The 26,160-nt window shown below is 32.7% G+C and overlaps 3 protein-coding genes across 3 annotated transcripts; 1 reads left to right on the top strand and 2 right to left on the bottom strand.

Annotated features, from left to right (window-relative positions):
* Positions 1-3,327: 3,327 nt before the first annotated feature.
* LOC112800082 (phosphoribulokinase, chloroplastic-like) lies at positions 3,328-9,494 on the bottom strand. The gene is made up of 5 exons (XM_025842166.3): positions 7,905-9,494; positions 4,871-4,955; positions 4,679-4,763; positions 4,174-4,418; positions 3,328-3,758 (listed from the first exon to the last, which is right to left on the bottom strand). The coding sequence occupies exons 1-5, from the start codon at positions 8,471-8,473 to the stop codon at positions 3,507-3,509; spliced, it is 1,236 nt and encodes a 411-aa protein (XP_025697951.1). The 5' UTR covers positions 8,474-9,494; the 3' UTR covers positions 3,328-3,506.
* Positions 9,495-11,478: 1,984 nt separating this feature from the next.
* On the bottom strand, positions 11,479-16,663 carry LOC112800081 (secretory carrier-associated membrane protein 4-like). The gene is made up of 12 exons (XM_025842164.3): positions 16,340-16,663; positions 15,182-15,295; positions 15,036-15,098; positions 14,814-14,847; positions 14,393-14,515; positions 14,072-14,134; positions 13,895-13,988; positions 13,705-13,750; positions 13,548-13,615; positions 12,884-12,932; positions 12,143-12,208; positions 11,479-11,886 (listed from the first exon to the last, which is right to left on the bottom strand). Exons 1-12 carry the CDS (start codon positions 16,391-16,393, stop codon positions 11,854-11,856), a joined length of 807 nt encoding a protein of 268 aa, XP_025697949.1. The 5' UTR covers positions 16,394-16,663; the 3' UTR covers positions 11,479-11,853.
* Positions 16,664-20,588: 3,925 nt separating this feature from the next.
* Positions 20,589-25,518, top strand: LOC112800080 (DEAD-box ATP-dependent RNA helicase 5-like). The gene is made up of 13 exons (XM_025842162.2): positions 20,589-21,492; positions 21,576-21,700; positions 22,230-22,337; positions 22,442-22,522; positions 22,894-22,972; positions 23,188-23,273; positions 23,353-23,409; positions 23,494-23,561; positions 23,818-23,886; positions 23,964-24,057; positions 24,652-24,816; positions 24,911-25,003; positions 25,160-25,518. Exons 1-13 carry the CDS (start codon positions 20,964-20,966, stop codon positions 25,250-25,252), a joined length of 1,647 nt encoding a protein of 548 aa, XP_025697947.1. The 5' UTR covers positions 20,589-20,963; the 3' UTR covers positions 25,253-25,518.
* The last annotated feature ends 642 nt before the right edge of the window (positions 25,519-26,160 follow it).

Below are 26,160 nucleotides of genomic sequence, written 5' to 3'. Positions count from 1 at the left end.
AATAGAAGGTGAAGGTAGTCACATATGTCAATTGAATTTGAACCCGCAATGCTAGTAGTACACCCAAAACGTTTGTTATTATAGATAATAAATAAAAAACAAAAATTTTAGTTCATTTATTGTTGCTTTTATAACAATTACATGCTCGTGTTAATTAAGAACTTTAGTTTAGGGGCGGCTGGAACTTTGGGATCGGATTTCTTTGTTGCAGGACTTAATCATATTAAAAAATATTTTTTTGTCTTCCATGATATTCCTCATCTCGATAAGCTAAAGAATAATCAATTAGAACAAACTAGTGAGTTAACGATTAGAGATAAAAAAAATACTAATATGTTTGTTAATTATTTTTTATAAATTAAATAATAATAACAATAATAAATTTGATATTAATCAATAAATATATTAAATTAAAACTAATAAGTCATGTATTTAACTTTTATAATTAACAAAATAATCTTTTTATAGATTATATATAATAAAAATATTTAAAAAGAAAAAGTTCTATATCAAAGTTTCTCATATATTTTCATTGTATATAGTATAGATTAAGATCATTGAATCGACTTGAATAATACTTTCACAGTTTCACTAGAGAAGTCTTGTGGATTCTAAATTCACCCAACTATAAAACACAAGCTATGTACGTACTAAGTATAGGAATCAAGGAAACAGCTAAAGTGTTTACAGGAAAAAGACATTTATATCTATATTAATGACACATTTTATTATATAGCATGAAACTTATTTAATTTATAACTCCAATCAAACATATTTCAAAATTTTGGGTTGAAGTCTAAGATACCTAACATTGGAATGAACGAATGTAATTTTTTTTGACATTCTCTACAGGAAACTGTGATAATTGGAATGACATGTTGATTCATTGTAATGCTCAAAGAGAAAATCTCTTGTATATTCACAACAAATAAATATTCTTGTCGTATATTATTTATTTAATATTTAAGATTTTATTTTATTAATATTTTTAAAATCTAAACTAAAAATAATAATAAATCGACGATCAAATCTCAAGTGCAGTCGAATCAGTCAAATCATTTAACAGTTTATAGTTATTAACTTCACGTGAAGTTGACTGCACCTAAATTTCCACTTAAAGGGATCATACTGATATAAAACACAATTAATTCATTAGAATAAGTTTCTACCTAGCTTGTAACGTTGTGTGTGGAAGTTCCGTTTCCAATTGCATAGCATGGATATGAACGCTTTTCCTTGTTCTTGGGGAATCGATAGCTACTATTTAGGGAGACACTAGAAAGCAATAATCCTCTATATCATCCTCTATCTGCCAAATTCTTCTTCAAAACATGAATCACATGCTTTGCTTCAAAAGAATTTGCAGTAAAACCACCACCAATAATAATAACGGCGGTGGTTCTACAGGTTCCTTATCGGTGAACCTCGATTCACGTGACATCCATGAACGTCTTCATGTTGAAGATGATCCCCTTGAAGCATCTTCTACTGCAACTCCTCTTCGTCGTCTTCGTCTTCGTTCTCGTTTCCGTACTTGTGCTCGTACTCCGACCACTAAACTCGCCACCAAGGGTGTCACCACCGCACCAACCTCACCTTCCAATTCATATTACACCTGCAGTCCTTACTACAGAGGCTTCACTGATTTATTTGCCTCACCTGTGCCGTCGTCATCATCACTAGTAGTTCTGACAGATTCTGTCAGGACTACTGGTGATGATGACGAGAAGGACGAGAAGGACGAGGAGGAAGAGGAAGAGAATGATGATTATGATGATATGAGCGAAAGCACATCGGAAACTTCCGATGACGAGACAGAAACAGATACAGAGGAGAGTAACAAAGAGAAAACAAGTTTTGAGGAGATAACAAAGTTCTTACTATCTTCTTCAAAGGTTAGCAGAAGAGGAGCGAAATCCGAGTTAAATTGGTGGCCACCTAGTCCAGGCTGGGTGAAACTCAACGTAGATGGTAGCGTCGTCGAAACCAATGCCATGAGTGGCTGTGGAGGATTGCTTAGATCTGAAACAGGTCAATGGCTGCTAGGGTTTTCAATTCGCAGTGATTCCACCAATGTTCTTGAAGTGGAGCTTGGTGCCTTGAGAATGGGCCTTGTTCTTGCTTTGGGACCAGGGGCATCGAAGTCTATGCTGCGAAACGGGTTGTGTTCGAGCGCATTGTCTCTTTCAGTGTTCTGAGTCTGATGATGGTGTGGTGATGAGGTCTGGTGAAGTGGATCTTCTTGTAAAGGAGATTCGGAGGCTGCTTCGACGGCCGTGGAACGTTCAGCTTCGCCATGTTTTCCGGTCGGCGAATATGGCTGCCGGTTACTTGGCCAAGCTTGCTTCCAAGAGTGCGAATGATCTTCAGGTGTGGTCTTCTCCTCCTCCTGGAATTGAGACTCTCTTGCAGGGTGATATTGCTCCCCATGTCTAGTCTAGAGGGAGCGCGGTAGTGGATACCCGATTATCTCACTAAACATGAACTGAATTAATTAAATTGATTTTGGAATTAATGAGTAATTGGTTTTGATTCTAACTAAATCAATGTTTCTTTCTAGTAATTGGTTCGGTAACGGTTCTAGGTGTGAAATCCGAATCAACTTTTGGATCCGATCATATATTAATTAAGAAAAAATAAAAATTTAAAAAATATATATGTCTTTTAATAATTTTGAGTTTTTCACTATCCTAACACTAACAACTATTCCCACCGTATTTAATGTATTTAGATTTTAATATATTTGATGTTTAATAGGTTTAGATTATTTTTATTGATTTTATATGTTTATTGTACCGGAAAATTTTTAAAATAAAAATTATTTTTTTATTTTTTTTTATGAATTTTTGTTTCATTAGATACTTAATTACTCGAACCAATCTGTTCTTAATCGATTTGGTTTTATTCAAATACATATACAAAAAATCGTAAATTCCAACCAAACCAAATCAATTATAATTCAATTGGTTCAGTTCTAATTTCCCCCTAAATCCAAACTACTCCAACCCGTGCTCATCCCTAGTTTAGTACCTTTTCTTTACTTTTGTTAAGTTCTTGAGACTTATTTTACTCAAATCACATGTGGATTTTAGTAATTTAAAGATCCATGATTCTAAAGAACTTAATTTGACATTTTTTCATATGTTATTTGTACTTACTTATTGAGTCAAAGCATAGTTTATGTGAAAAATGAAACCAATAATGTATGATATATATGAATAATGTACACTGGATATCAAGTATCATATCAACATATATAACTGAAAAATCTCAGCTCCTTTTGTTTTTAACTTTTTTTATTTTCTGGATATTATGAGTTACAAGAGATAAGATAATTGTACATACATATATATATAGAGATAGATACATACAGAAGAGTGTTTTACATTATGAAGAAGCTCTCACCAAAACAAGAAGCCAACATTGATTAAAAGAAGAAGAAGAAAATGATTGATTTCATCTCATGATATCATCAAATTCAATGGCTGTATATATATGAAATGGATCTAAGCCTTAGCTGCTCCAACAGGAGTCTCAGCCTTGGAGGTTATGATCTGTTCATATAAGTCTCTAATCTTGAGACCAACAATGGTTTGGAAGAGACCAGTACCATTGTTGCTTCCAGGGAAGTCAGCATGCTTCAACATCTGTTGAGTCACTTCTCCATAGAACTTTGTTGACAGGTTGCTTAGATGGCTCTCTACATATATTAGTTCATCTAATCTGTCAAATTGACCATCCATTTCTACAACTGACACCTGTTCATCAAAAGTTTAATTAATTAACTAATTACTTAATGATTGACTGTTAGATGATGAACAAAATTCATTATGAAAGACCATTATAAAGTTTTGGTCACAACTCAGGGCATTAGGGGAAATTGATGGTTAAAAATCATTAGTGATGATAATTTAATCTAATAATTCTTAAGCAGGTGAAAATTTAGGTAAACTCGACTTCATGTGAAGTTGATATTTGAGAGTCGTTAGATAAAAATTTAGTCAAATCATCTAACGGCTCTTAGGTATTAACTTCACGTAAAGTCAACTGTATATGAATTTTCAACTCTTAACCATTAACTTCACACGAAAACAATATTTTCATATAAAGTTTTTACTAAAGATATATTGAAGTTTTGAAAGATTAGTGAATAATAAGTATATATGTGTATACCTCATTTCCAAAGTAAGTATCAGGTCCATAGAAGAATTTGATGCCAGGGTAAGAGCATGTAAGCTTCCTTCCACATGGAATCCAAGAAATGGTGGAACCATCATCAAACAAATAAACAGGGCTAAAGTGTTTAATCCCTTCTTTCTGTATCAGCCTCACTCTTAGAATCTTCCCTTCATTGTCATCTGGGATCAGCTGAGTTGGCAACACTTCTATCACTGCATCTGCATATTGCTTTTGAGGATCTGTATGCATAAAACATAATGATCAATGACTAATATTCTGTCCTTTGTTAAATAATTGTCTACCCAAATAAAGCGGTATCTTTTTTTGTCTAGAAAATAAAATAGGTAAAAAATTTTATGAAATTATTTTTATATAAAATTAATAATTAAAAATTATTTAATAATTTTTAATTATTAATTTTATATTTATCATAAAATAAAATTTATATATTTAGACACAATTTTGTATCTCTGAGAATATGAAATTTTCAATGTAATACCAATATAAGCATCAAAATCAGGCTTCCTTGCTTCAATGCTAGCCTTGATGCTTTCAAGACTGTGTCCACGCTCTGCCATGTCTCTCTGAAATATATGTCACATAATTAATCATTAATTATAAGCTATAGCACTTATTTTATTATAAGGTAGAATTATATATAATATAATAAGTTAAGGCCAGGGAATCTTACCTGAATTTTCCATGCGAATTTAACCTCATTACTAATGTCTAAGTAGATGCTGAAGTCCAAGAGATCTCTGACCCGAGCATCAAACCTACATATATATAACAACATATCCAATTATTAAATGGGTTATTATAATTTTATTAAATTTTTAATTAAATTTTTATATTATATTAAATTTTTTAATTAAGTCTATATTAAAAATAAACACTAAAACATATTTATGAAGTATAAATTTATTAATTTATTTTTATTTTTTTTTCTTTTATTCTTACAGTCTTTCGTCATTTTTTCATCCTCTTTTTTCATCACGACTATCTCTCTATCAATAAATTCTTTTTTTTATTACAGAATTTTTATCATAATCAATACAAATTTAAAATTAAAATTTTAGTCATAATTAATTTTTAATATAATTACTTTGTCATAATATAATCATTTAAAAAAATATAAAAAAATAATAAAAATACTAAACAACGTGAACAATAGAATAAAAAAAATTAAAATTTAAATCATATATCAATTAATTATTTTTAATTTCATATTTTAAAATTTAAAAAATAAAAATTTGTATTTAAATCAAATTACAGTTAGCACACTTATTTCAATATCACGCTAACCTCTCATATTTTCAATCTCCGATCAGAGTCATCCTACGTCGTTGCACTTTTCCGCTTTCCAATCCGACACCGCCCAACCAATGCTGCCCATCCTACCTCCGACGCCACCCAGCCTCTTAACATACCACTTACACGTCGCGTCGCAGCAGCCCGTGCGTCCTCGTTTATTCTAAACTCTATTTTTTTAGTTATTGTTGAGAGTATACGGTCAGAAAATAATTCAATTCCGTTAGTTTGCAGCACGTTTTCCCTTCAAGGCATGCACCGATATTGTCATCATCACTCTCTCTCTCTCTCTCTCATGGAGTCATGGTATATATATCCCTCTCTTTAACACCCTTACATGCATCAACTAAGTATCCGCCATTATCCTCTCTATCTCATTGGGTTTGAGATTGATGCTGCCTTTCTCTTACCAATTTGACTCTTTCTCTTTTTCCATCTTTGGCCGCTGCGTATTCGGGTTTGAAGTCCATGAAACAGATTCGCATTTTCCTCTAGTCGAAGTTGTCGTTGTGTGATTGCTCTTTCATCGGATCTTCTTTTCTGTTTTTATGCGTTCGACTCTCTCCACCTTATAAATGTACTGGATGTTCAATTCACTAGGAATGTGGATGATTATTTTAATAACTACGTAGATGATTGCTTGATGACGATCACGCGGTGATGGAGAGGAGACTACAGGAGTAGATGATAATAGTCGGAGAAAAAGTTTCTAACGCCGGAGAGATGGAATGATTGATGAGGATGGAATGACAGACATTTTGGGAGGAAGAAATCGAAGCGACGGACTCATGACTACAATAAAAGTAAAGACATCCTTGCTGCTACCTCACTCCTCTGCCGAAGAGTGCACCATAGGAGACTATAAAATCTCAAAAGATACCATAGTCCTCATCAATGGTTGGGCCAGTCACCAGACCCCGAAAATTGGGATGAAGCAACGAGCTTCAAGTCGGAAAGGTTTGAGAGAAAAAGGAAATTGAAAAAGTTGATTGCATTTGAGTTGGGGAGAAAGGCGTGCTCCAGTAAAGGGTTGACTGTTAGAGAAATAAGTTTGATCATTGCTCTTTTGGTTTAATACTTTAATTGGAAGCGCGTTGGTGATGAGAAAATTGATGTGGTTGGGACCGATGGCTTCACTTTGATTAAGAAGGTTCTATTGGTGGCCGGTCCTTGTGTTCATCATCAAGGTTGAGCTCGAGAGGTGAAAAGAGAGTTCGTCAGAAGTAGAATTGGAGAGGAAGGAAGGGAAAGGGGAAGGAGGGGTGCCGCAAAGGTGAGAGGAGTGATGGTGTAAGAAGAAGAAGCGGGAGTAGAGGAGAAAGACAAACAGGTGGAAGAAGTGGAATGAGAGGGTTAATTTTGTCTTTATAAAAATAAAAGAGAGAGACGACTAGGGATTTAGAAAAAAAAAATTGAGGGTATTTTTAATTTGGTAACATAATATTCTGCTAAAACTACAAAATTTTGTCACGATAAAAATTTAATTAAAAAAAATAATAGTTACGAGATTCAATTAAAAAAATATAAAGATCTAATTAAAAATTCAATAAAACGATAAAGATTAACAAAATAATTAAACCTATATAAGAGAGATTCTCGAGTTATACTAAAACTTTTATTGTTTATTTGATCTATTTGAATTGAATCATATTTTAAAAAAAATTGAAAGCAAAGAAAAGAAATATTTATTGTATCATTTTCATAAATTTAATATAGTTTTATTTACAATAACTGATATATTACTCAGATATTTTATTAGCCTTAGGCATGTATGACGTTAAAAAATTGAAAGTATTATTTAGATTATTTTTTTATTAATTTAATATTAATGATAATTAATTATAATAAAAATACATAAAATATATAAAATTAATTATAAAATGTTATTTAATTTTTTAATTTTATTTATTTAAAAATTTTTAAATAAAAAAACTAATAAAAAAATATTTTATAGTAATCCTATATATTTTTTATATATTTCTATTATAATTAATTAATATTAATATTAAATTAATAAAAAAGATAATCTCAGTAACAGAAAATACTATTCAAACTTTCAAAATTTTATGCCTAACTGTATTAATTACTCCAGAGAGTTATATACATAAAATCCACGTAGGCATGCATGCCAAGGACCCACCATATCTTGGAAGGTTAGAAAGTTTTCTATCAAAATTCCTGAGCGCCATACAATCTATCTAGAGATAGATAAGGTATCATTCAGCATAACGACCCGTGTCCCAATTTAATCTTATATTCTTCACACAAACACCTTGCTTTATTGGGAAAATATCAAACAACTGTAACATATACATGTGCACTAAGACATTGAACTAACTTTCAATAAAATATTACTAATTTATAAGAAAAAATAAGAAATTATAACTAGAAATGATGAAAGGATATGTACTTACATTGGATGCAAACCTTCAATGACCAAGATTTTGGGAGGTTTGATGACTTCTGGTGGATCCAAGAGACCAGTGACATGGTTGTAAATAGGTTTCTCAACTGCAATTCCTTCCTTAAGAGCCTTAACTTGTTCATACATGAGGTCAAAATCATTGGCTCTTGGATCAAGTGCAGTCACACCCTTCTCTTTTCTTCCGGTTCTATCCAATGAATGGTAATCATCCAAGCATATCACGGTGGTTGTGTCACTAATAAGTGTGTTCGAGTCCGGGTTTCCGCCCTTGGGCGGCTCGGCCGCGCCCCCGAACACACTTGTTAGCCTTCTCATGAAGGTACTCTTGCCGCAGCCTGAGTCTGCGGCAAGACCAATCACCACCGTGTCCCCGGCCGCGCATGTTATTACATAGCGGCCGGTATTGTTGTTTCCGCTTCTCTTGTTGCTGCTTCTTTTGTTATTGGTTGTTGTGTAGAACACTACTTGTCTTTGGTGGAATCCTAAATGTGTTTTTGATGATGGGGTTGATGAGATTGTGTTGAAACATTGTGTGGAGTAGAGAGTGCAAGTTGCCATTGTTACTCTTTCCCTTTCCCCACTCTCTCTCTCTCTATACAAAGAAAGGTGTTAAAGAGAAATTTGAAGAGAAGAAGTGAGTTTTTATATATGTGGGGTTTTTTGTTCTTGAGGATTATGATAGGGGACGTTCCAAGAAGAAGTATGGAACACATAAAAATAAGAGGTGGAATTGAATCCGAAAAAACAAAAGGCTATGTGAATATGTATGGCAGGAAATAAAAGAAATATAGTGAAAAATAAAAGTAATGTGTCTTCATCTTGTTTTTGTGTATGGGTTCTTGTTACTACCCCTTGTTTTGGACAAACTTGTAGCTTCTTCTAAGGCTACAGAAGTATGGGTTTATTTGATAATTGGAATTGATCAGCATCAGAAGGGCATAGTTGTCCTCTCATATCTCACTACTATTTTTTATTTTTTCAAGAAAATATGAAAATGACAAGTAGCAAGGATATTTTACTTTATTATTAGGAGAAAGAAAATGAGAATAATTAAATTTATACTTATAGAAACTATTATTATTATTATTGATCAAGTAGTGATAGATAAACTTGTCTTTCTAAAAGGTTTTTATCATAATTGCAAGGAGTAAAAAATTTCACAATAGAAAAAATAACTATAAATTTTAAGTCGAATTAATCATATTTTTAGAAATAGAATTTATTTTAATGGGATTGCAACTTAAAAGAAAAAAAAAGGTTAAGAGACCACTATTTAGTATTTAAGGCTGCTAATGCAGATTGGATATTTGACATGCCACGTGGCATCTTCATAATGGCTATTTGAAGATGAGGGATCAAGGGTGTGGAGTTAAGTAGATTTCATGCGGAGCAAATGCCATCCAATTCAATCCATTGGTGGACTCTTCAGTCTTTGTTAATATCTATGTGTGTGTAAGAATTGCCCAATTTTAATTTCATTCCCCTTTCATTTTCTTGCTGTAAAGAAACATGCATGATGAAAGCCATGTATATTTTTTTTTTTATCAAGGACCACACAATATTCTCCAGTAGTCTCATATAAAAAGATGTGGACATTGGTTAGTAAGGTACATAAGCATATGCCACATAGCCACAAACGTGTAGTTTTTTCATATTGGTGAAGAATCAAATAAATGGACAATTGGTCAAATACTAACAATATAGTGATTAGTCTAATTTTTGACCATATGTCGCCACCATATAGAATAATAATAATTTTAATTAAAAAATTCAATTATAGTTTATAAAGCAATAGCTAGTTGCTAGAATGCTAGTTATGTCACTGCCAATATGAGAATATGGTGTTCCATCACACTTGGAGTATATAGTATATGGGATATAGTATTTTTATTAGTTCAGCAGATGGTTTAAGAACTTTGTTTTGGTTAAACCAATTGTTTGTGTTGTATTATGTTCATTGGAACCTTCTTCAAAACTTAAGAAAGGGAAATTAGATGTAGATTCTTGCATATGCACTCTGCGCCGACAAATTACGTGCGTGTGTTTAGGCAAAAGCGAATTCCTTTCACTTAATATTATTACACTATAATTGACGAAGAAGGAGAACATTCGGGTCATATGGTTGGCCAGTGCTGACTTTAGGGTGGAATGATTTATAGATACTCTTTGACTTGCAATAATTAATAATTTTCAGGAGAGTTTTATGTCTACTCTAATCTCTTTTTCCACAGAGTAGTTTGATATCATGTTCATAAATACACAAATATTGAATATCATAAGCGAGATTAGTGTATATTTTATAAGAAAAGATTTTATATGTAATAATATGTCGAAGTAGTGAGCTTCATTTAAAAATTTATCGTCAAATCTCCCTTACTTGTTTAAACGAAATAGTGAACTAATTACTTGACTAACTTATATAATTGCTGCATATATAAAGATTTTATGGCCAATTAGTTGATGCATAGATAAAAAATTTTCGAATTTTTAATATTTATTAAAGTGAACGAGTAAATTAAACCATACTACCAAACTAAATTGGTTTTTATATGCTCTTTTTGAGATTTACTCTAAATGCTAATGTTATATCAACTTGTAATTATTTTAATCATAACTATGTACGATAAACCATTGGCGTAAAGCATGCAGCCAGACGTCCATATATGACTATTCAAATATGACACGTAAAGTATGCTATAATAAGACAACCAAACAGCATAAATGGAAGGCTCATATAATACATATACTTTTTCAACCAACGAAATATAATATATAGAGCCTTAAGAAATAAGAAGCTTGCTGTTTTAGTTCAAGTGCCCGTGGCTTGATTCGTATATAAGTGGGCGACATGGCTGGTTTTCTAGACATTTGAATTGGGAACCTACCATGAACCCTTTGCTTGAGCATAACTTTTCCAAATTTCAACTGAGTGCCAACAAAGACGTATTTTTACTGAAATTTGTAGATTACACCATTTGTTTTGCCTGGTGGCATCTAGTATTCTTGTTTATTCATGTTCGTTTTACTTGTTTATGCGTTACACGTTGAGAATAACTTGAGAAAAAAGGTACTGTAATGCTAGCATAGAATAGGCTCAATGATATAAATTGAGAAAAAAGAACAGAAAATTTTGAGATGGATTTAGTCACATGCAAATTTATTCTTAATATAACCTGACAATTGCTTCTTTTCTAATCTGAGCAGAATAAACTCGGATTATAATTAAAGAGGGGGGAATTTGTAGAATTGTAGGAAGATTTTAACCAATTCTCTACCAAGAAATATCAGTAATAATAAATTCACATAAACCTGTATGCTCTTCGATAATTGTCACTTTGAAACACTCAGGTTATAATTCATTGGTTTTTTTTATTTTTAAATGAGAAACAGTTATACGCTTCTGTTCAAGGTTAGAATTCAGCTGTTTCGAGCGTATGTCCAAGGTTGTAGCTGGCGCATTAGATGTTCATAACATCTCAAAATCAACTTTGTTGATAAAACAACTCATTTTATTTTATTTTTTTTCTTTGTTTTTTCTTCCTTTGTTTTTTCGGATGGCTACATACAAATCATTTCCATGACGGTAATTGAATAAGTATAATGGAATACAATTTGTCTGAATGATCAGCAAATTTAGGGTCTAGGTGGATCTGTATCACCAATACAATGCCACTAAACTAGTACTAACAATGGGAATCTACTACACATGCTTATCAAAATCAAATTCTCATCTCACTGGAGGAAATACACTAGACTTCACAAACTACAAATTACACACCCTAAACTTTCATACAATCACTAGAGTAACATCGAACAATATCACAAATTAGATATTGTGACGAAAAATGAAGCGCATAGGCAAAAATAAAGAATATACTAAGCCACAATGGCCAGTGACTGAATCATAAACGCCGATGGATCAAAACCTGAGAACAACATCACTTATGTCCCCGGAAATACAAGTATATTTTCTGCAGACACAAGGGAAAGAAACAATCAGCAAACCACTGTTCAATATATGCTACCACCTACCAGGATAATAACTAACATCTGCGACCATTGTTTGCAATCATGGACATGTTTTAGAGATTTATTATTATTATTATTATTATTATTTAAATTCTGAATGTTGCAGTAAATAGTCCATGTTGATATTATTTGAAGTTTTGGACTTTCCAAAGCTGGGGAGCAATATAAATATTTGATTGCAAATGTCTTATCCCTCACCTGAAGCACCCACAAGCTTAGAAGAGCCTCCAAGCAAAATAGACCAAATCCAACCAAGTAGAATATCTGCAACAACACCAAACATAAATTGGACTTGAACATGCAAGCACAAGCAAACAACTGTGGAACTTGAATTTTTTCATAAAGGTACAGAAATTTTCCTTTGTGAACCTAATTCAAGTTGAAAAGTGTACAATATAAACAGCTTTTCCAATATCCTCAATTCCAGAGCATCAAGATCATTTTGTTCTAACAAAAAAATATATCAAACAAGAAACACTAATCTCACATTACTCATGCCTTACAGAAGCTAGGCACCAGTCACTCTAGTTCCATATATGTCGAATTCCCACAAACTATACATCCCTTCATCTGAATTGAAGGTCCTGAATTAGTTCCTTGGATATCATTTTGTTTGTTTCTCAGATAAGATCAAGTGCAAATAACAAGAGATGGACATCAACATTATCTTAAACTGTCTCCATGGACGTATGACATTCATTAATCAGATCTTAAAGACACTTTTCATTTTAAGGTACCTAAAAGCATGTCTCCCTTTACATTTCAAGGGTTATAAGATCAACCAAGACTGACGGTGCTTCTAAATTTTTAATAAATAACTATCATCAGTTACCACACTACAGAATAAAACATTCATGGCTGAAATGATGATATTTCAAGGAATAGATGAAACAGTTTATCCAAACAAGAAAAAAAATGCATCCATCAAAGACAACTTACCCCAACCAATACATGGTCTGAGAAAACATCGATTGCCGCAAGAATGCCCCTGAAATTTTTAATGAATTAATTCAAATGTAAAGAAAATACTATGTTCATCTAACAGGCACCAATACTTATGACTAAGTAAAAGGGTTACCATAAGATAAAAGCCAAAAAGACATGCAAGTATTTTTTATAGAAAGCACACGTGCTAAGTTCCATTTTTGGTGTATTTAGAGCCATGATAGTCCCTCCCCACCTCAATGTGAAAAATAATATGACGAGATAATATCAATAAGTATGTGTTGCCTCTCTAATCCTGCATATGCCTACACAAGTGAAGTGTTCGTTTGGACCACCAAAAACATTACAAACGCCGTGATGCTTTAATATACATGACATTCTCCAAGCGAGGTCATTTAACCAAATAGCAATTTCTTACAGAAACAGAACAAACATTCAATTCTAGTCATACTACCCCCGACCTACAGTAAAAATCTTATCATTGGAAATGTACAAACCAGCATGTTCTAAGATGCAAGTTTTGAAAACTTCTACCCTTAGTCTCTTTCTAAATTCGCCAAAATTATTGGCAATACCAAGTACATATACGAATCAAATAGCAACAACTTTATGGAACTTTAATTAGACAAGCTCTATAAGGAAAATATGCAGAACTTACGTTAATGATTTTCCATGAAAAACAACAGGAGGCGCAATTGCAGCAAAGATGCAAAATGCAATATGAATCTGCATCAAGACAGTAATTAAAAAAAGAATTAATAAGTTGTTCTCATCTCACGAATATTATGCTAGCATCAAACAATAGAACAGCTTACCAAGTAGAACAAGAAAAACCAACCAAACTTCAGTGCACTATCCGTACTGCATATAAAAAACAATTAAGTCAGTAGACTATAAAGTATAAACCGATACACTAAAACCTCCCCACCTATTAACTAAAAGGGAACCATACTAGGCACAAACCCTTGTACTTAGGCAGTTTTATCAATGCTTAACATGGTTTACCTCATAGCACGATAGAGGGGCCTGTACCAAAGCACGTATGAAAGTGGAACCCCAAGAAGAGCATAAATAACCGCAAGGAAAAAAATTTTAGAGCCTGCACTTATTTTATACAAATCCAAATCACTTCACTAGAAAGAGGGAGCTGGAAATATCAAAAGAGTAGAAGAATCAGCTTACCGCCGCCTCTGATCCAACAGACAATCACAGCAACTACATTAAAAACTAGGCATAGAACAATTCCTGAAAAGATATAAAAAAAAGCTAAGCGGAAAAAAAAATTAAGAACAAGTTGGTTGTATAGTATTGTGAAGAAAAATCCACATGTCTACTAATATTGAAAATTAGATCATGAAATAGCACAACAGAGTTTAGATTTATTTCCTTTAATTTGGGAGACCTACAAGCAGTTACTCATTTTAACTAAGAGAACACATAATATGTCTCGGAAACAACCAACCAGGCTGCCTAATAAATAATAAGATAGTTAAGCAACCATACCTAACCAACTTGCAAAGGCCAAATATTGCAGCCTCTGAGCATGAACTGGTATCTCATTGGCAATATCATGGTGAATGATTGGGAAAAATGGAGGCCAATTCTTATCATCAACAGGCACACCAGCTGATAAGCAAATGTTGAAAATAAAACAGGTTACTGACTTGGCATAAATTTACTCTATATTTGGATGTATGGAAAGAAATTCTTTTTTTAGTTTTTAAATTTTTTGTTTTTCAGTCAAAGAGAAACTGAAGAATTAGAGGGAATGAAAACTCGAGAAACAAACTTTTCTCTACAAGTTTTCCCTCCATTTAAAATTTCAATTTTTCCTCTCCTTTTTCTTTTTGTCACCTCATAAACTAGAAATACAACAAAAAGATACTTAATCAAGAAGGTCACATGTTTGAGTCTCATTATTCACCTTTAGCAACAGCTTCTTCTCTTCTTTTTATTTCCTGAGTATACATTTTGAAAGAGTCAAAATCCTTGAAGGCAAAGCATACCAGTTAATTAATAGTAGAACAAAAAATAAGAACATATAGATGAAGACAGTTAATAAATGTAATTGTTATAGGTACTCTGAAAGAGTCAACAATAAATATGCTAAAAAGCAAGATCCTAGAGAAAAAGTTGAAAAATCAACCTTCTCTCTCCTTTTCAAATCTGCTTCCCAAGCTGCTAGCTCTTGTCCCTTTTTCTTAGAGTCCTATATTTACATCACAGAAGCAAAATCAGCCTCTTGAAGAGAATCCAAGTCTTAAGAAAATCATTGAATTAACAAGGCATTACAGTTGTAACGTCCAAAGGAATATCAACTGTAGCATCATGTCTTTGGCCAAAGCCCACTGGTTCAGATGACATTTGTGGAATACGTGATTTTGATCCAGGAGCACCAGCACCATTCTGTAAGATTTCCACGAATAGAATGAAACGGCTATTTTATGACACAAATGATAATGATAAAGCATCAATTGCTAAAACTTCGAAAACTAACAAGTTGCACACCAGAATGAAACTATAACAACCACATTATCTCAACAAGATGGCTTTCAAAGATTGGCTGGTAGAATTAGTTAATTAAAACTTACATGGTTTCAATCAAACATCTCATAAAGAGCAAAATTAGACCTAAAATAAAGCTCAAATCATTAAGTAAATCAAATTCTGTCTTTAATGGTAAAACACTAAACTACATATTGGCAATATTGTGATATATTTGCAATTGAAACCAACAACACACTGCAAACTCAAAATTATGCAGGAGACAAGACAGCAAAACCAGTGTGATCACACACTTTTAGTGCCATTTTCAAAGTTGCAGCAGATCCACAGCAAAAAGATGTTATTCAACGTTTAAGCATTTCTGCTAGGCACAATTTGAAAATTATGTCTACAAACCACATCATATATGTTTAAATACAAGAACAACACTTCAACTTAAACAAGCCAGCTTGATATACAACTTGATAAAAAAAGAATAGAACTATGCCACATCAATCATGAGTTCATGACTGGGAAAGACAAAAAGCTAACGATTAAAATAAAACAGAGAAAACACGCATAGCCTATAGCAGTACGAGCATTCACTAAAATACGCGGAGTTCATAGACCAACTAATAGAAACCGCAAACTTACGTAGTTTCAGATCCACAAACATGCACACTAAGCTACACGCGGATTTGGCATCTCAATGCAGATTCGCAAACACAATCGTTCTCAATTTTCCGAACAAGAGAAGTGAAATTAGAGCAAAAGACCAAACTAGCAAACCACAGATCCAGATCAAAGTAGAAGCCACGTAAGCATTCTATTTTTTCAGTTATAGAAAAACAGGTCCATCACCAAAATCTAGCTAGTTTAAGAGATACAATATCGGATCTGAAGAAAAACAAGCACTAAAATTAGAAACAGATCGAGAATGTGAAAATGTGAGTGAGAATAGATTACCGAGAAAGGATTAACTTCTTCTTCGAACGGATTAGGATCCTGGTGGCGATTCATGGTGAATGAGAGAGCTTAGATTTAGATCCCTAAATTTTTTGAAGGGAGAAATGTGCGTTGGGAGTGCCACAGAATAACCGAACGGACGAACGAACGAACAGTTAGGTGCGTGACTGCGTGAGTGAGTGAGACACTCTGTTTTTAAATTTGAAGTGCGTGCGGTGAGAGAAAGCACTTTTCACGCTTTTTCTTGAAGTTGGATTGGCTTGTTCGCAAGGCGTGGGAGGTGCTGTTTGGTAATCTTACACAACACACGAGTGGAATCATGTTATTGGCCAACTAAATTCCTATATCTGAAAAAGAAAGATTTGAGAATAATTTTAGTTGTGAACTTAATTTGAATTTTTTAAAAAACTAAATTAGTTAGATAAAATTAGCAAATGAACTATTTTGTTTCCAGTAATTTTATTAAGTTAACCCATCCATCTTAGTTTACATTAAGCTAATCCAATAGTTCTCAAAAAATTGAGATGATAGATTTTTTGTCGGTTTTAATATAAATTTAAATTGTTGTTCTATAATTTAAGTAGAGCTTTGAGATTTATAATAGATTTAGATTTTGTATTTTTTTTTTAAGTTAAGACTAAGACTCAAATTTATAATTTTTAGATGAATATGAAAAAACTATTCATAAAATAAATTCTTTAATGATTGTGAAATTATGTTTATCTATCTACATTTACATTGAATAAAATCTTTGGTACTACTTAAAAGAGAAAGATAGATGCAGGCTTCACTAAAAATTTAAGATACTAATGCTTGTGCTGATAAGTTTGTTGATTAAGATCATATTCTACATTTTGGATGTCATATTTTAAAATTTTTATCATTTACCTTCTTGTGTTCTTATTGATTTTAATTTAGAGCTTATTTTTGTTCTATTAAATAACCTAAAAAAATGAGTGTGTAATTTTTAGAGTAATGGGCATAATTGGTTAGTATTTTGTAGGAGTGGTAAAACGGGTCGAATTCGGCGGACTAATCCGCTAAACCCGCTAAACAATACGGGTCGGGTTAGGATTTGGAAACCAGCAAATTAAAAAACTGCCAAATTGGCGGGTTTTGGCGGGGCGGGGCGGGGCAGTCCGCCGGGTCGAAGATTTTTATTTTTTTTATTAAATAAAAGAGTAATTACTATTATAAAATTAATAATTATAGAATTTTTAAACACCTTTTTTTCATTTTTTGTTTTTATTCTTCTTTTAGTTATTAACTTTATTTATTTTATTTTACAATTTCGTATATATACTCAAATTATGTGATTTATTTTTTAAAATAAAGATGATTCTATTAACAAATATTATTTTGAACAATTTTATTGAAGTTAAAAATAAAAAAAATAGTAAAAAAAGTATATTATAATTTGACTATTTTTTATTTCTATTTGATTTTTTAATTATTATTTTTTGGTTAATTTTAATATATTTTATTTTTCAAAAAAAAAAAAAGAGTCAAGCGGGCTAGCCCACCAACCCGTCAGTCCGCCATAAAGCGGGACAGACTGGCAAACCTATTTATGGGGCGAGCCGGCCCGTTTTGCCACCCCTAGTATTTTGGACAATAGTCCTATTGTTGACAAAGAAGAGTTATCAATAATCAAATTTTTTATAATAACAAATAATAATTTATTTTTATTAATTTAAAAAAATTTATTTATACATATATTTTTTATAGTCTTACTACATATTTAATTTTCTTTTGCAACTAAACTCAATCAAATTAATTTAAAGTTCAAACATAATAAAAAGCAATTTTATTAGTGAGAGTGTGTCGACACACTTCAACTTCCACATATATTATGCGCTTCTTTTTTTTTCTTTTGTGTTTTTTCTTTTTTTTTGCGTTCCTTCTTCTTCTTTGCATGCAGTTTGTTGTGTTTTTCTTTTCTTTTCCTTTTCATCTTCCTGGTACTTTTTTTGTAGCATTATATGCTTTTTTTTTGTCTGATTTTTTTCTCTTTTTATGTTTATATTTTTGTTACGAGGGCGAAATAAGAAGAATTATAAAAATGTGAGACTAGAGAAGAAGAAAAAGAGGATGAGGAATTTTGAATTATACATAATTTATTAGAAAACAACACTGAAATTTCTTAACAATAACATCAAAACTTCTTAATATCGATATGAAATTTAACCACAAAAACACAGTTTCTTTAATACTGTAATTTTTTTTTGCTTCTTATGATGATGATGATGATGAAGGAGGGGTTTTAAATTGTTATTCTTATTTTTTTTAGAAATATTGCTTCTCATATTAGACTTGAATAAATATTATTACAATTTTATTTAATTGAATGAATGTAAAAAATAAATTGCATACTAAAATATTACAAGTTAGCATCGAAATTACTTGAATGAACATGTTAGTACTATATTGCAATGTTATTTAGTTGAATGGATATAGGTTCACACTAATTAGATTAAATTTTTGCCAGAAACAAAAAATACCGAAATTTCTTAATCTTAACACTGAAATGTTGTTACAAAAACTTCTTAATTTTAACACCAAAATTTTACTATAAATTCAGAAATATCTTCTTATGCTTCCTTATGCTTCAACGAGAACTTCTTTTCTTTCTCTACTTACTAACTAAAGATAATGAGAATGAATATTTTAATTTGATATTCTAATCTTATTAGGTAATCAAAATGATCAAGATAACGAAGAATAAGAGGAGAAGGAGTTTTGAATTGTTATTTTTACTTTTTTTTTAGAAATATTACTTCTCATATTAGACTTGAATGAACATGTAGTACAATCTTATTTAATTGAATGAAAGTAAAAAATAAATTACATAAAAGATCACAAGATAATACCAAAATTACTTGAGTGAATATGTTTGTACTATATTAGAATCTTATTTAGTTGAATGAATGTAGTTTCACACTTATTGAATTGAATTATTACCAGAAACAAAAGATACCAAAACTTATTAATTTTGACACTGAAATATTGTTACGAAATCACAGAAATATCTTTTTTTTTGCTTCTTATTCTTTTTTTTTTCTTCAGTTATTTTTACTTCTTTTAAAAGCATTGCTTCTCAATTAGATTTTAATGCACACTTATTGGATTGAAATCTTACATGTGCAAAAAATTTAAAGGAGAATGAAAGAGGAAAAGAAGCACTGTAATTTACATATAAGAAAAAAAGACAATGACGACGATGATGATGGTAAAGGAAGAGGAAAAGGAAGGAGAAGAATAAACTCAAATGAGAAAGGAAGGAAGAGGAAGAGGAGGAGGTAGTGATGGTGACGACGACGACGACGATAATGAAAAAAAATAAGGACAAATAAGGAGAATAAGAAGAAATAGTAGCATCAGCGCAAACATAACGATGATGATGATGATGGAGGAGGAGGAAAAGGAAAGAGGAGAATAAATTTAAATGAGAAAGAAATGAGAAGGAAGAAAATGAGGTGAAAGTGGTGGTAGTGATGGTGACGACGACAATGATAACGAAAAAGAAAGATAAGAAAAAATAAGAAAATAAGAAGAAGAAGCACATGAACTAGACACACATTATAATAATTTAGTTAAACTTAATTAGATAAATAACTTAAATGTAGAACTTTTTTTATTTTGAATTATATTATTTTAAAAAATACTACTTTATTTTTTTTAAATCAATCAAAGCTCACACAAAATACAAGAGGAATTAAGATTATATATTTTTTAAAAAATAATTATAATTTTGATCACCTGACAATTGTTTTATTTTATTTTTTTATAATATATCTTAACTCAAGAGACTACTTAATTAAAAAAGATTCAAACTCTTAATATTTATTTAAGTGAATTAATAAATTAATTACTAAATCAATTTAAATTGGCTACAATACAATAGCTTTACTATGTGATGATGAAGCAGAGCTGTGAATTTTTTTTTTTGGTTCTTTTCAAACATTGGGCCTTGCCTGCCTTAAGCTCATTCTCGAAGATCTGAGCCACACCGCATCTGAAGAAAGCCATAAAACACTTGACCCCGAAAAAAAAAAATCGTGTGAGAAGCCACAATCCACAAATTTGGAAATTTTTCATCGGGAATATGCCATTTGAAAAAGCTCTATAATTTCATTTGGCCATAATTTATGGTTGTGCTAATTATTTGTAAACCAAAATAAACTATAATTAAAATTCCAATTATATGTAAAACTAATTGTAAACTTCAATGTAATGATTATTTCAATAAAAACTGGTCTTATGTAAATTATATATATTATTTTATGACAAATTTGTAAAATAATATATCAATCACCACTAAAATAACACTCCCATATTTGTTTATCTTACATATTTTCGTTTAAAGAAAAAAAAATAGTGTATTTTCCTTATATTTTTAATTTTTAGTTCAAGTGATGATGTATTTAATTTGCTTTTAATTTAGAGTTCTAAGTTCTAACTAAGAGGTCAAATATTTAAAAAAGTCAAAACCCTAACAAATACTACACAAAGCCTTCGTACTTGCGCCTCTGTGCGGTTTCTTCTCGGGCACTGGTTCGCGCGCTGCGTAGCGGTTTCCACTTTCCTTCACTTCACTTCGTTCCACACTTTCCACCTCCAAATCATGGGTCGCAAACACGACGCCGTTGTCGCAGCCGAACCAGTTGCCGTGCCATCACCAGCAGGAGAAGCCCCAAACAGTCCTAAACTCAAATCCGAAAAGAAGAAGAAAAAGCACAAGAACAAAGACAAACACAACCAAGAACAAAACGGAACCGCTAGTCCCAAAAGAAAGCTCGACGAGATCCAGCCTCGAAACGCCGCCGAATCCGACAAGGGGAAAAAGAAGAAGAAGAAGCACAAGCGCGATTCGGAAGAGAACGTGGAGGAAACCAAAGCTGAATCCGTTGATGGAGCTGGCGGAGGCGGCGGAGGAGGAGATGAGTCGGTTACCGACGGGCATGTGGCGGTTACCGGGAAGAACGCCGGAGAGGCGAAGTACGCGCCGGTGAAGAGCTTCGCTGGTTCGGGGCTGCCGGAAAACGTGCTGGAGTGCTGCAAGGGCTTCGAGAAGCCGTCGCCGATTCAGTCACGTGCATGGCCTTTCTTGTTGGACGGTCGTGATCTCATCGGAATCGCTGCAACTGGTTCAGGTGTGTTGTTGTGAATGACTTGTGATGAAAATTTAATGAATTCGGAGTGTGATTTTGATGAGCTTTTATGTATGTTATCACAGGGAAGACGCTGGCGTTTGGGATTCCTGCCGTTATGCACGTTCTGAGCAAGCGGAAGAATAAAGCGGTGAAGGGTCGGAACCCTCTTTGCCTCGTGCTCTCTCCTACCAGGGAGCTAGCTCAACAAGTATGCTTCTTATCTTTTAATGCATAGGTTGTTGTTTCATTGATTTTAGGCTCTTTATCTTTCAAAACCATTGCGTCACACTTTGCCTATTGCTTAGTTCATTGAGATGCAGCATTACATTCAAATGGAGTTATTCCTACTTAGTCAAAGGACTAAAATGAACATTACCTCCTTGTTATTCACATAATTTTATATATTTGTACACAAACACAGAAACCATGAGGCGTGATGGACTTCAACCTCCTATTTCAATAGTGTGCAAAGTACATGTCCTTAGCTATTAGCATATATCCCTCTTTTTTGTAATGCTATAATTTCCTGTCATTTGATTATGACTGTAATCTTGAATCGTGATATATTAGTGAGATGGGTGTCATGATTTTCCTTCTTCATACTGTAAAAAAGTTTCCTTGTTTGTTAAGGATATAACCTCTGGTGAATTTAACTTGGATCTTCGACTTAATGGGTACAGATGTTAATTTGCTAAATGATAAATATGCATCTAAAGGCTTTCTTATTTGTATTGCAGATTTCAGATGTTATGTGTGATGCTGGTAAGTCTTGTGGTGTGGAGTCAGTTTGTTTGTATGGTGGAACCTCCAAAGGGCCACAAATCTCGTCACTGAAATCTGGCATCGTAAGTTATATAGCTTTTCCTTTCCTTTGTCCCCCCCCCCCTTTCTTCGGTTTAATAACTTTAAACAAATGAATCTTTTAACAATGCTTATCTCTTTTATCCAGGACATTGTCATTGGAACTCCTGGTCGTATACAGGATTTGATTGAAATGGGTGTCTGTAGCCTAAAAGATGTATCTTTTGTGGTAAGTAGTAAAGTTTCTAGCAAACTGCTGTTCATCCGTTCTCACTCATAGTGCATTTTTCTAGATGAAATTGAAAACAAGTTGTCAATCAATCATGTATTTTCTAGGTGGTCTAACTAGTGGGTAGTGGGCTCAGATCACCTTAATGTGAATTACTTCATTGTACATATACTAAATGCTGGTGTTGGAGTTCCCCGAAGTTGAGTTTAGACATAATTTGTGTATCATCTAATTCTTGTTGGCTCTGCTTTACATAACATCCATTTCTCGGTCTCCAGTGTGACAACTATCATTTCGCTTTCCTTTTGTATTTGTGTATTTCTATAATTTTATGTTGAGTAGATGCTTATATTATTGTTTGTTTGTCTAAGGTGCTTGATGAAGCAGATCGGATGCTTGACATGGGTTTCGAACAAGTAGTCCGCTCTATACTGGGTCAGACATGCTCTGGTATGAGGCTTACAGTTTAATTGTTCCTGGTTTTCTTCATATCAACTTTCTTCTTTCAATTTTAGTTCTTGTCCTTTACCTTAAATTCTGTCACTTGATGCACTAGATCTACAGTTTCAAAATTTGATTCAACAATAAGTTGTGTAAATATGTTTTACTACCACAATTTGTTCCCAGCTTATTTATTTTATTGATGGAATTCTAATAATTTGCAGTTCGCCAAATGGTGATGTTTAGCGCTACTTGGCCCTTACCAGTTCATCAGTTAGCACAGGAGTTTATGGATCCCAACCCTGTAAAAGTCTGTATCTAGATTTTAGAAGAGGCTTTCAACTAGTTTTTTATTTAGTTGTGGAAACTGATTTTTGAACTTGTGACAGGTTGTTGTAGGTTCAGAAGATTTAGCTGCGAATCATGATGTCATGCAGATAGTTGAGGTCTGTATTTGACCAAATCTAGTCTACATTTGTTTGTTTTAAATGTTTTTGTTGACTAGTGGAAAAATCTTGTTGCATTCATAGGTCTTGGATGACCGTGCGCGTGATAACCGACTGGTTGCTTTACTGGAAAAATACCACAAATCTCAGAGGTCTCTCTCCATGATAATTAATCCTTAAAACTAGAGATATCTTCCCAGGAAGCAGTGAATAGTTAATATATTGGATCAAGTTGTTGCTATCCTTAATTCCTAACATTTTCCAGTGTTCGTTTGGTTTTCAATGAACATATACATGTATTTTTGTAGCCTAAAAAGGACGAGTTATCATGAAGCATATTGGTAGTTGATATTTTCAGACTTAACTATTTTGTTCTACATGTTGATAAGAGTGTGTACCTTTTATCAGGAACCGAGTATTGATCTTTGTTTTGTACAAAATGGAAACCACACGAGTTGAAAGGATGCTTCAACAAGGGTATGCTGTGTGTGTGTGAACACATGTAGTGTTTGTTGTTGACATTAGCTACTTGTGACATGATAAATTCTTTTCAGAGGTTGGAAGGTTGTGTCCATACATGGAGACAAAGCACAACATGATCGTACAAAGGCACTTTCATTATTCAAGAATGGGAGCTGTCCTTTAATGGTATGCTGCTTCAAACTGCGATTATGATTATGAATTGGTACTTGAATACCAGCAAGATTTGGTGTTCCTTTCTCTGAAATACTGACATGTTTGGGGGGTTGATTATTTTCCTTTCATCATTTTTACCGTGTAAATATCTTTTTAGCAGTAATTTATCTTCCTGCCTTATCCATATAATGCTTTACATCCAACTTCCGTTTGTGTTAAGAGTCAACATTTAGTTTTGCAAGGTTAGCTTTGTGACTGCCATATGTTACAATATACTATACTATTGGATAAACTAGTTCAGGTTATGTCATAAACCTAAAGGCCATCTTTTACATAGCTAGTGAATGGATATAAATTCACTTTGTTACTTCCACTGATCTTCATCCAAACTGAATAGAAGGCAAAGAGATTATCAAGTATCAACTGAGCGTTCCCTTCTGTTTTTATTCTTATTTTCTTTTCTTTTAACTACATTTTTTTGTCTCCCCTGAATGTCTGTTGTGGATAGTGTGCATAAATAGGGTTTGAGGTCTTTCAATTGTTCTGCACAGAGTGTGTGGCTTTGTTCGGTCATTTATTTGACCTAATTTATAATTTATTGGGCAGATTGCTACTGATGTGGCTGCACGTGGATTGGATATTCCAGATGTTGAAGTTGTTATCAACTATAGTTTTCCTTTAACTACAGAAGATTATGTTCATAGAATTGGTCGGACTGGACGATCTGGTAAAAAGGGTGTTGCCCATACATTCTTCACACAGCAGAATAAGGTGGTATCCATGCCCGATGTATTTGAGGTTTTTTATTTGCCTGTCATGCTGTTTCTCAACTTTTTTTTTGCCACTATTGAATGGAAATATTCAGGGTCTTGCTGGGGAGCTTGTGAATGTATTAAGAGAAGCTGGACAAATTGTGCCAGATGCCCTTTTAAAATTTGGCACACATGTAAAGAAAAAGGTATATTTTCTTCTTCATTTCTCTCTATGCACCTGATCAGGTTTCCTTTCTGATGGTTTATGACTGTTGCGACAAATTTTGCTTTGGATTGCAATCCTTTAGAATTTGTGCAAGATATTCTATTGATGTTTAAACTATCATTTTCTGTTATATTAGGAGTCGAAGCTTTATGGGGCCCACTTTAAGGAAATTTCCGCTGATGCACCGAAGTCTCAAAAAATTACATTTGACAACTCTGACGAAGACTAAATGCATGCTAACTTATGGTTAGTTTCTGGTTGGATGAATATTGGAATTCAGTTGTTTATTCTTTTTACCTCCTGGTTACTTGTTCCTTTAAAAAGGAAATAAGCATATATTATTAGAGCCAGAAGTCGATTAGCTAGTCTTTTCCTCTCGTAGCATTTATGGATCAGAAGATTTTGTCCTTTTCTTTCGTGAGATGATAATCCTTGTATTCACTATGTATAACTACAATTTAGCATCTATAATGGTTTATTAAATTCTATAATTTATGTTTCAGGAGTTCAGTTATTTATTTATTTTTATAGGTTTTGTATCATTTGCTCTGAACTTAAATAGTTTTAAGAAAATTCCTGGTAAGTGGTAATTATTTCATTCTGTTTGGCAACACATATGCCTTAGAAGATGTTCACACCTTGAACTGTATCTTACAAGAAAAATGTTCTGGCATATTTTTACCCCCCACTTTCTCTCTTTTTTTTACCCTCTTTCAGAATATTTCCTTAGTATATTCTATCTTCTAATTAAGGCCCTTGATAATCAGTCACTACTCTGACCTCATAGCTAAGCTGTGACCATTTGAGCCAAGGTGACTTTCATTTAAGACGTGTTGACGAGTATATTTTTTTGCATCAATTAATTTCTTTATATCTTGTCATTTATTTGAATTGGATTAAGCATGAAGTCTGTTCTCTTCTTGTGGTTAAGAGACGTGCATTATCTTTGAGGATGGATATGTTAAACTATTCATCCATAAGCGCGTGGAAATATATTACTCAATATTGTAAGTATTAGCGTGGAATTACAACTGTTAACAGTGACGTAGTTGACAATTGACATAATTGCAAATGGACAATTGTGGAATTGAATTTCATTGTGGCTGCAGCCTGTAGAGCTGAAATTTTTTATTTTTC

Source organism: Arachis hypogaea, chromosome 5 (assembly GCF_003086295.3).
Source record: "Arachis hypogaea cultivar Tifrunner chromosome 5, arahy.Tifrunner.gnm2.J5K5, whole genome shotgun sequence".
NCBI classification, from domain to species: Eukaryota; Viridiplantae; Streptophyta; class Magnoliopsida; order Fabales; family Fabaceae; genus Arachis; species Arachis hypogaea.
Note: the sequence above shows the minus strand (reverse complement) of the source record. Positions and strands in the feature narration are given on the sequence as shown.